This window comes from Trichophyton verrucosum (genome assembly GCF_000151505.1).
Source record: "Trichophyton verrucosum HKI 0517 chromosome Unknown contig00702_1.f1.exp, whole genome shotgun sequence".
Classification (NCBI taxonomy): Eukaryota; Fungi; Ascomycota; class Eurotiomycetes; order Onygenales; family Arthrodermataceae; genus Trichophyton; species Trichophyton verrucosum.
Window position 1 is genome coordinate 44429 of NW_003315273.1, and position 10724 is coordinate 55152.

The 10724-nt window shown below is 45.7% G+C and overlaps 5 protein-coding genes across 5 annotated transcripts; 3 read left to right on the forward strand and 2 right to left on the reverse strand.

Annotated features, from left to right (window-relative positions):
• Positions 1–340: 340 nt before the first annotated feature.
• On the forward strand, positions 341–901 carry TRV_06413 (uncharacterized protein; the record flags this gene model as incomplete). The annotated part of the gene is made up of 1 exon (XM_003019493.1): positions 341–901. One exon carries the CDS (start codon positions 341–343, stop codon positions 899–901), a length of 561 nt encoding a protein of 186 aa, XP_003019539.1.
• Positions 902–1514: 613 nt separating this feature from the next.
• Positions 1515–3500, reverse strand: TRV_06414 (uncharacterized protein; the record flags this gene model as incomplete). The annotated part of the gene is made up of 5 exons (XM_003019494.1): positions 1515–2128; positions 2298–2673; positions 2727–3140; positions 3190–3371; positions 3434–3500. The coding sequence occupies 5 exons, from the start codon at positions 3498–3500 to the stop codon at positions 1515–1517; spliced, it is 1653 nt and encodes a 550-aa protein (XP_003019540.1).
• Positions 3501–5716: 2216 nt separating this feature from the next.
• Positions 5717–6832, reverse strand: TRV_06415 (uncharacterized protein; the record flags this gene model as incomplete). The annotated part of the gene is made up of 2 exons (XM_003019495.1): positions 5717–5743; positions 5837–6832. 2 exons carry the CDS (start codon positions 6830–6832, stop codon positions 5717–5719), a joined length of 1023 nt encoding a protein of 340 aa, XP_003019541.1.
• Positions 6833–7558: 726 nt separating this feature from the next.
• Positions 7559–9796, forward strand: TRV_06416 (uncharacterized protein; the record flags this gene model as incomplete). Its single annotated transcript, XM_003019496.1, has 1 exon — positions 7559–9796. The coding sequence occupies one exon, from the start codon at positions 7559–7561 to the stop codon at positions 9794–9796; it is 2238 nt and encodes a 745-aa protein (XP_003019542.1).
• Positions 9797–10123: 327 nt separating this feature from the next.
• Positions 10124–10705, forward strand: TRV_06417 (uncharacterized protein; the record flags this gene model as incomplete). Its single annotated transcript, XM_003019497.1, has 3 exons — positions 10124–10282; positions 10341–10493; positions 10571–10705. The coding sequence occupies 3 exons, from the start codon at positions 10124–10126 to the stop codon at positions 10703–10705; spliced, it is 447 nt and encodes a 148-aa protein (XP_003019543.1).
• Between the last annotated feature and the right edge of the window lie 19 nt (positions 10706–10724).

Here is a 10724-nt window from a genome sequence, read left to right on the forward strand (position 1 = left end):
TTCATTTTGGGGCTTCGAGTTTCATTCCGTGTCCAAGAGGTCTTATCCAATTGCTTTTCTGGGTAATGCAGAAGCTTGGGTACCATAGCTCCAAGAATAGAACTCCACAGCTTAATTAGTGCAGAGTGCAATTAGTCCCATGCAACTAGGCTGAGGGATGGCAGTGTATCATTCTCATAGAGGATAGCAAGGCGAGAAATCGGGGTATAAATTAGACAATCTTCCCCAGAAAATCTGTATTTCTTCTCATCATCGCCAACAATCAGATCTCCCTTTCACTCCAAAGAAAACTTAGAATTCTCTGCACGATTATCTCAGTTCACGCCATCACCCAGCCAATATGAAGCTCACTGCCCTCTTTGTATCTGCCGCAGCTGTCGTCCTTGCTGCCCCGACGGCGAATTTAAACAACCCGGAGATTGAAGCACGCAATACTCAATTCGTCTCCCCAAAAGACACCTTCCTTCATTACATCAACACTGGTATCACCAATCATGACGTTTATGGAAGACCCCTGGTGGTAAAGAATGGCAAAGCCGCTGAAGAAACCAGCGCAGTCGTCACCTTCGATTTTGACGGGAGTTATAACGGTCGTCGATGCAGACTCCGCTTCGACACTTCAGCCGGTGATATATCCAAGGGTTCGCAGCAGCTTGACGTATACAGCGTGATTAACCCGCCAACCTGGCCCATTCAGAGCCCATTCAGCAGAGACCAACACCGTGGCCGAATCTATGTTTTGGTCTCCGGAACTGCACAGTGGGTGCAGGGTTATAATGGATATCCTGAATTTGACTGCCCCGTCAACAAGCGCATTGGGTATGAGTTCGTTGGTGTTTATGATTATGACATTATCGACTGGAACGTCGGTTCAACTGGACCTCGCATTGAAGTCTTGTAATGGGGGGTATAATCCACGATGGCTGATCAATCGATGTTTTTCATCTCTTTTCATCTCTTTTATAATAGTCAACGGCTCACCGCTGCATGTTTAATTCTCTTAATGTTTAGATCAGTGCATGCTGATCTATAGCAAGTATATAACCTTTGAATGCCATTTCGATGTTTAATTGCGACCATTGTTCTTACCTAACGGTAACTCTGCATTAACCCTGAGGTTGTAGTAAATTCATGTTTTTTTTTTAAAGTTCGATGCTTGAACGTTTTTCAATTTTGAGCCTCAAGAGGGTCACGTGCACAAACAACTCCAATTTCAACCAACCTCATCCTCCACGTCAACATAACAAAACCACCGATGGTGTCTGCTTGATAGAGGGATCTTGTTTAGTCTAGCAATAGCTTCTTTACAGCTATGCCGTGACCAGAAATTTGCAATGTTTGATACGATTGGTTCTGCGGGGCCGTGAGGAAAAGCACATCCTATTGCTGCCCAGTCAACTGAGCTTCAGAGACTTTCATTATGGGTAAACCTACTCTAATGCGAAACAAATTCTTTGTGGATTAGGCATTATTTATTTAGGGATCAAGTCATGATGACACTATCGATTCCATCCTCAAGCTCTCGCAAATATATCTGGTTTCTCTGCACTGCGTACCGGCTGTTCAGCAGCTTGACCACTAGCCTCCTCTTCCAGTTCTTCTCTCAACTTTTGCTCTTTAAGCTGTTTCAAGTGCTGGCAAAAGAGACTTCCGGCTCTTATCCGATCTCCGTACCGAATAAAAGCGAAAGGAATCGCTGTCATAGCCAAGCTGGCAAAAGCAAGCAGACTACACCCCCAACTTATACCAAGAGATGAATACATGCGGCCTGCTGCTACTGGGAGGGCGGTTCCAAGAATGCTTCGAGCAAAACTCGCAGCTGACTGTGCGCTTGCTGAGAATGTCTCGTATGCGTCAGAAAGATAGTTGATCATTGCAATAAAAATGAGGAGGAATCCCGCACCGAACGGGATGCCAGAGAGCATGGGGATAGACCAGTGGATATTGGGTGAAGCAGTCCACCCCAGCCAGAAGAGAGATACAACAAATAGCGGGCCCCCAACGACAGCTAGTGGAAGTCGCCGGTATTCTTCCACGTCTGCCCAAGGAGCGTTTCGAAGTTTTGAACGGTTAAGATAACTATCCCAGCAAAAAAATAGACCGAGGGCTGCAGCAACTCCGGCGCCAACTAATCCAATTTATCAGGCTAATTCGAACTGGGATAATAAAGGGAGATCAACTTACTTGGTAGGTACATCAGCCCTGCAATTCCTGGGCTCATATGGTATGTCTCTTTCCAAGGTAAACAAGTTAGCATTCATTTGTTTCCCATTCACTCCAATTGTCCAGATACTCACTTTGAAAAATTAACGGATATGTCTGAAAATACATGAAGAAAATGGCATAAACCAATGCTAGATATAGACACGTGAAAAGCACGATTGATTCAAATATGATCATTCTAATAGGCCTTGTCAGGGTCACAGTCAAGGTCTCTTTGATTCCTTTCTTCTCAAGATCGAGAGCCGAAACTATTTTATCATCACCTGTTTCCTTGCGCAGTTTCCGAGCTCTTTGTTGCAGAAGCACTGGAGCATATGTTTCGGGCGTCAAGAGAACTATTGGGGCTGTCAACCCGGCAAATATCAAGCCTACCCAGAAGCTCCATCTCCAGTTTACTACTGATATGAACCCTGTGACAGGTGGGCCAACAATTGGGCCCGCGCATGTTGACTGCAAAAGTTAGCCTTGCCTTTGATCTGAATGAACGCTGGGGTTGCTCTTACTGCCATGAAAAAGGCCATATATCTCCCTCTTGTCCTGGGCTCATCATACACATCGGCGAACACTCCCCCAACAACGGCTATAGGCGCTGATGCTGACACTCCGACAAAAAACCGCATAGCCAGCAGAGCAGCCCAGCTTTGCGATAAGGCACACGCAAGCGTGAAGAGCATAAAGGCTGCAAAGCCTACTATAACCACCGGCTTACGCCCATAAGACTCCGATAGGGGCCCGCACACAATTGGCCCGAAGACATAACCGAGTAAAAATAGAGAGATTGGAAGAGTCAGCTGTTCAGCAGATCGAATGTTGAACTCCCGTGCTATATAGGGTATCGCTCCGCTGGGCAAAGAAGAACCAAGTGTGCTATTTAGCACGTTCATGATTCCAGAAAAGAGAATGAACAGTTTTTTGTTCTATATTCTGTCAGCTCAGCCTGGGATTGCACAGAGACTGAATCCATACCGTTGACCAATTTATTGGGTTTTCGGGGTCTTTTGCCTGGAACGACAGGATTGTCTTGGAGGCTACACGGCGACATCTATAGGAAGACTTGTAAGTGCCTCCAATAGGCATAGTTTTGCCTTCTTCATCGCCATTACCGACTACTTCGGATAATGATGAACCTGCAAGTATTTCTGGAACGGCTACAGGATCTGAGGAGGAATCAGCACCATCTCATGGTCCGTCGATGTTCTGGGCCACTCACTAGCAACTACAGCGATTTCTTTTAGCTGGCCATCAACTTGTGCCGGAGCCTTTTCGACTGTCCCCATCTCTCTTACAGCTTCGCAGTTTTGAAGGCCAAGACAGAAATGCCGAGTTTAAACCGAGAGAGCTGGGGGAATGTTTCATCCTCTATATTCTCGACGAAGGGCATCACAACATTATATCATATTTGGTTACGTCTTTAGGCTCTAATCAGTTTGAAATAACAGGGGAAGAGATCATCATATTCACACAATAATGTGAAGAAGACAGCATATGTAGTGGAATAACCGTGGGGACAGCCCGGTTAGCACGGCTTCTTTCATGCATTTCTTTTCTATACGGGTTTCCAGACCTCCTGTCTAAGATATAAGGAGCATTGATAACTGACTAACCAATCACTAGTCTGCAACTTCAGGAGGATGAGAGTGCGGAATTGTTGGTCTCGTTTAGCCTAGGGCCGGGGGTCCCTGAAACGTTTGCCGAGGGAGAGACCCGACATTTTTGGTTGAAAGTCTCTTCTTTCCTGCACTTTCTCGGGATAACTATACGCACTTGGCCTTTCCCCCACCCTTGAATCTGCATCCTTCAAAAATAATATAATAATTCCAGGCCTTGACTCTGGGTGGAGACTGTCGACTCGTGGAAACATCGTACCGGGATTTAGCGCGAATGCCTGCAGACGCTTTGACGGGAACAAGCATTGCACCGATAGACAGAGTTAGATAACTAATGCGGTGAGAGACCCAGCATCAGTACTTTTAGAGAACAACTGCTTTACCTAGCATCTACCAGAGCCCTTCACTTACTACTAGCTATGCCCTGCCAGTCCGTGATGTTAACCAACGCGTTGGTTAGTGAACGGGTTTAGTTTAGCCCGAGAGCCAAGAGCGGGACCGGCACGAAGAAGGCCTCCTGATGCTGTGCAACACGAAGATTCCGCTGCTGATGCCTGGCGGGACCTCGCCTGAATCGACACCCACGAGGTGCATGGTGTGAGCAAGGTCTGAGTGCATGACCGCCGATATGGAAGCAATGCGTCAACCCTAGCCAAAGATTACAGATGCATTTCCCGTATGGAGTACCAGGATAACTACTCCGTAGTGGCACATAAATTGTCGGCGACACATCTAGGCCCTTACACGACCATAGACAGCGTTATGAAAAATACAAGCGACCAAAACATCTCTATATATACAGAGTACTCCGTATGAGACGTCACTTTTATTCAGAGAGACAACGAAAATGCTTCCTACAGGGGCTATTATTGGTTGTTGCATGCTCGGGATTCGGAGAAAAAGAAAAAGGAATTCTTGAAGAACGGGGGAAATTGGCGTCAACAGGTCGCCCTCGCGCTCGGGTGGAGACGGGAGCCTGTTGAAGAAAAGAAAGTCGTCAAATATATATTATTCTGAACGATGATATCGATGGAAACACGTTTCCATTGAATATGCGATCGTCTGATGTGTCGGAAATTCATGACCGAGCATTAGTTATCCAGTTAATGCGGAATTAACTAGTTAGTCACTTTGTGGTTGGAATATCCAATCGAAATGCAAAACCGCCTTTCCGCCGAGTCTCCTTCCTGGATTGTGCTGGACTCTAAAGGTCAATCAACAAACTGTTCACCGATCACGTCAATCTGCCCTCGACCCTCGGCCCCCTCGTCAACCCAAACACTGACACTCTTTGGGCCAATTTTGAACTCGGCATAACCTCGAGGATCAACCTCTACGGGTGCTGTGGTCACCGCACCAGATGTGAACACTTCCGTCCACTTCTCACCGGCATGCCGTATGCCAACATACATTGTCTTCGACATAGGCGCAGCGCTAGTACTGGCGTTTAATACGCACGCCAGCCCAGATGGGTGCGCCGTGTCGCCATAACGAACGAAGCCTGCAGTTGCATCAGTAACTAGCTGAAGCTTTCAATCTCGAAAATGTAAAATCAAAGGTCTCCGAGAAACTAACCGATACATTTCTTGTTATCAAAATAGTCCCTCTGTTTCCCGTAAGCATACATAGTTCGAATCGTCGCTAAAGCCGCTAACTTATCAACGGGTGGAAGCCGATACTTGGGTTCCGTGTTGGTTATGCCGTAGAGATCACCGTAAAACAAACAGGGGTAACCATCCTGACGGAGGAGAATTAGCGCATATGCAAGAGGTTTAAACCAAGCATCAATCAATATCTATATACGGGTTAGCAAGGGGTGAATAGATTGCGGTTATCGATATTGTTGGAATCTTACTTCGAGTGATTGCCCTGGTTGCTAGGGTATATTAGCGGGTGCCGTCATGTTTGTTGATCTACATGGAATCTCACCGTATCGTGGTTCGAGACAAAGGTCTGGCAATAGTTAGATAGGTTGCCATCGGATATATTTGAAATTTAGGACATACCACTGCTTTCTGTGGGCGAACCTGCACGAGGGTCTGGTCAAATATTCTTCGTAAGTCTTGACCCTCCTTGGCGAAGAGGGAGAACCTCCCTGCTAAGGGAGCGTCAAACAAAGACACGAGACCTTCCATCTGATCATGATAATTTAGCATATCGCTAATATCCCCCGTCCAATATTCTGCAACCAGAAACCAATCTCTCCCGACAGTCTTTCGGATATGCTGAATAAACTCTTTTAAGAACCCTCGGGAATAATGCTTGACTGCATCAAGTCTCAGTCCTTTTAGCTTGAATTCGGTTCCTAGCCATTCGATCCAGCGCTTAACATCGTTCGTTACCTCAGTATTGGAATAGTCCACGTCTGCAAACATGAGATAATCATAATTCCCATTCTCAGTGCTGACATCCTTGGCCCAATCCTTGTTCCCCGAGCCGACTAATTTGTAAATCCCAGATTTTTGTTGGAGGGCGTCGTAATTGATTCCACTGAAATGGTACCAATGGTACTTCAGCTCGCTGTATTTGGTTCCACGGCCGGGGAAGTCGTAGCCCAGCCAGGCTTCTATCTCTCTTGGCTCAGTAATATTGACAGTTCTATCTATTGGACTGTTAGAATAAAGTCTTGAGCAAGTAACTGTAGCTTCGTCACCTTTTGGGTCCACTTCGACAGCCACGCATTTCTCCTTAGTATCTGCTCCAGCTTTATGGTTCAAGACAGCATCCCAATATATCCCGATATCAAGCTCGTTTGCTAAAGAAACGAATGCTTCAAGATCCGATCTTGATCCCCATTTTGTTGCAGTTTGGCCTTTTTGTTCGAACTCGCCTACATCATACAGGTCATAGATGTCATATCCATTACCGCCTGTAGCACCTTTGCAACCAGGAGGTATCCAGATGTTGTTCACACCCATTGACTTCAGCCGCGGGAGGCTTTCTCGAAGTCTGTTCCAGTGTTGTTGGTCTGTCGGAACATGCCATTCGAATCCTTGGAACATGAGATCATTTTCTTTGGCGACTTCGGGCTCTTTTTTGCTAGGTTAATTCAAATCCAGGAACAGCAGTGAAAGCTGTTCCCCAGAGAGGAGAACAAGTGACTAGCAATGAGATAGGGACTAACCATCCAGAATATCCCATTTCCTATTCCTCAGTCTGCTATATATCGACAGTATTTGGCCCATAGTGGCATGCTAACTGTATGAACTCAACGCTAAAAAGAATGCAAAAGATAGCCCATGCGGACAGAGAAAATGGTGCTGAAGAAGCTGGATCGACAGGTATTTATTGTATTCCAAAGCTCAACACTCCACCTGGAAACATCTTATCCTTGTGTCATCTTGAACCCTGGCTGTGATAGCTAGTGCGACTAAGATACGTGTAAGAAGCACAATAAGCAAGCTGCCCAATAGGATTTGTAGGTTTCCACTGTAATATCACCAGGATATAGTACAGTACTCCGTATAATACTTATCAATAATAACTACCAAACAACAAATGGCATTACAGAGAAATCATGAAGTTGGTGAAAGTTGAACTTTTATTGAAGTCAAAAATAAACTTTAAGGTTCGTTATCACATGATATTAAACCTTAATTCATTAACACGTTGACTAAGCGATATATGAATTTTGATCAAATACTTTTGAAAAGTAGAACTTTCGACGGAGAAACTCGAAGAGAAAAGGAAGGCCGTGGGGGAATTGTTCTGGTTGATTTTTCCTGATTATGGATGCTTTCAAGCTCCTTACAAGGTCTACAAAGATCAAATCTTCAACCAACGCCAAGGGAGCGGCGTCCAGTCCTCTGCCATCAACCGGCGAAGCTCGCACACCACAGTTATTTCCTGCAAAGCCAACTAGGCCGAATGCAAAAGGAGGCGATGATGATAATCGGGGGAAGAAGAGGAAGCGAGGGGCGGGTAATGAAGAGGACTCTGAAGTTAAGGATACGGCGCTGAATTTCTTTAGCGGCCCGGCTTCGTCTGCGCCCGAAATTACCTCGAAGATACCTATGGTCATAGATGCGGAAGACCAGAGCAGTGACGAAGATAACGGTCGCCATGATGTTAATGCACAGCTACTTTCACTCTCTGAAGCTGATAGAAAATCTATCTTGAAGTCTCATAAGATCAAAGTCACTGACCTTCGAACACCAAAGATAAACTGCGACGATGCCGGAATAGCGAAGAAGTCCAAGAAACGGAAGCGAGAAAAAGAGTCTGCAACTGCTTCTCTCACGAAAAAACAGCGGAAAGCATTGCAATCACTCTACCCCGAACCCCTCGTCTCGTTTGAGTTGCTACGGTCGAGGTATAATATTTCAAGGCGTTTGTTGGAAAATATACGCAATCAAGGGTATACTGTACCTACAGAGGTACAGCTTGGCTGTCTACCAATGCTGCTTGGAGGGCTGTGTGCATTGACAAAAGATGAAAAGGCCAGCAAAGGTTTGGAATGTGAGCCTGACCTTCTTACGGTTGCTCCCACTGGAAGCGGGAAGACATTGGCATTTATGATCCCACTTATCAGCAAGATAATGAAACACCGACACCAGAAATCTGGCGAGCAGTCAAAAGGAATTCTAGGCGTTATTGTTGCGCCGACAAAAGAGCTTGCGAGCCAAATTACAAATGAGGGCAGAAAGCTCGCTCTGGGTACTGGGGTTAAGATTACATCTATGCGCAAGGGTATGCGCGTAGTAGAAGAACGTGGTGGAGATTATACCAAACAAGAAGATGATGATAGTGAGGATGGAAGCAATTCCGACAGTGATGAGGAACGGCCAAAAGAACGAGCAAAGTCTCTTGCGACAGTAACGAAGAGTGACATCCTAGTTACAACTCCATTGTTATTAGTCAACGCACTTTCTGACAACGGCCATAAAGAGCTTGCCTCAATGCCTTTAGTCGAGTCGCTTATCCTTGATGAAGCAGATGTGCTTCTTGACCCCCTATTCCGGGATCAAACGCTTAAAATATGGCAATCATGCGTTAACCCTAGGCTACGTGTCGGTTTGTGGTCTGCCACAATGGGATCTAATATCGAAGAACTGGCCAAGGCAACCATTGGTGAACGTCAAAAGGCTCTAGGCCTAGAAGAAGAGTCCTCCCTCGTCAGACTAGTTGTTGGTCTAAAGGACTCTGCTGTCCCAAACATCTCCCATAAACTCACGTACGCTGCGACGGAGCAAGGCAAGCTTCTAGGTTTAAGACAACTTCTACATCCAACAACGGCTACAGCATCTGCTGGCAAACATCTTCGTCCTCCTTTTATCGTTTTCACTCAAACTATTCCACGAGCAGTGGCTCTGCATTCTGAACTGATGTATGATATTCCACCTGAAGCAGGTGGCTCTTCCCGGATCGCGGTTCTACATTCGGAACTTTCCGACTCTCAACGGTCCGATGTTATGGCTGGGTTCAGGAAAGGAGAAATCTGGATCATCATTACCACTGACCTTCTTTCTCGAGGTGTGGATTTCCGTGGAATCAACGGAGTTGTCAATTACGATATCCCCAACTCAGCTGCTGCTTATGTGCATAGAGTTGGGAGGACTGGTAGAGCTGGTCGAGAGGGTGGTGTTGCGGTTACTTTCTACACTAAGGAGGATATACCGTATGTCAAGAATATTGCCAATGTGATTGCTGCGAGTGAGAAACTCCGTGGTGGTGAAGGCCACGAGCCAGGTATACAGAAATGGCTTCTTGATGCGCTTCCCGACTTGACAAAGAATGACAAAAAGGAATTAAAGCGCCATGGAGTCCAGGCCCGGAGACGAACACCCGCAATGGTCAATGATAAGAACCGCCGCGCAACCCGTATCAGCACTAAAAGCGGTTTTGAAAGGAGGATGGAGAATAAGAAGAAAGGGGCTATCAAGGGCAGTCAGGCCAGAAAGCTTGCTCAAGAGGCCGATGGTGATGCCATCGAAGAGGAAGAAGCATGGAGCGGCATTGAGGGCTAATATATACATCCTATTGCGTGATACCGTAATTGATATTTAGATCTTAAAAAGAAAATAAAAGAATATCAACATGAACGATCTAGTCTCCTACTTCCTGTTACACTATAGCCAGTATTTCAATTCCTTAGGTTCATGGCCTTGATTCTCTTGTTGAAAATTCCCAGCTCGTATTTGCCTTGCAATTCCGGATCAACAGCACGCCGATGCCTCCGCATTTCATATAGCCGAGATCCATTCCAACTTCTTTATTATAAAGTCAATAGCATTACTCCAGATCAATAGTAACATCAAGAGAGTGTGTATCGCTATATCTATAACCAGTTAAGGATGCCTACCAAAACTGCTGTCCTTACAACCAAGGCCCCTGCGCCACTTCCGGTGCTATCTCAGGCCGTCGTCCACAATGGCATGATATATTGCTCTGGAAGCATTGGAATGTATCCCAAGACAAATCAATTAGTCTCTGGAAGCGTTGCAGAGAGGACGGTCAGTCCGAATATCCATTGCCTCAATATACTATAGTCAACTACTGATCCCTCTATAGCATCAAGCTCTAAGGAACCTTTCAGCAGTATTGGAAGCCGGCGGCAGCAGCTTGAAGAATGTCGTCAAAACAAACGTCTTCATTTCCACCATGGATGACTTTGCGGAAATGAACAAGGTGTACCAGTCTTATTTCAAAGATGAACCGAAACCAGTAAGTTATTCCAATACTTTTTGATCTTTGGTTTGTTAACAGTGTGTTAGTGCCGGACTTGCGTTGCCGTGAAGCAGCTACCGTTAGATACCGACGTTGAGATTGAATGCATAGCCTATCTGTATGAACCATCCACTGAACTGCCTCTGTCCATGGTTGAATCATCTAACTGGATTAATAAAAACAGGAACGATGTGAAAGCTAAACTATAGAGCCAAATTCATGACTAGA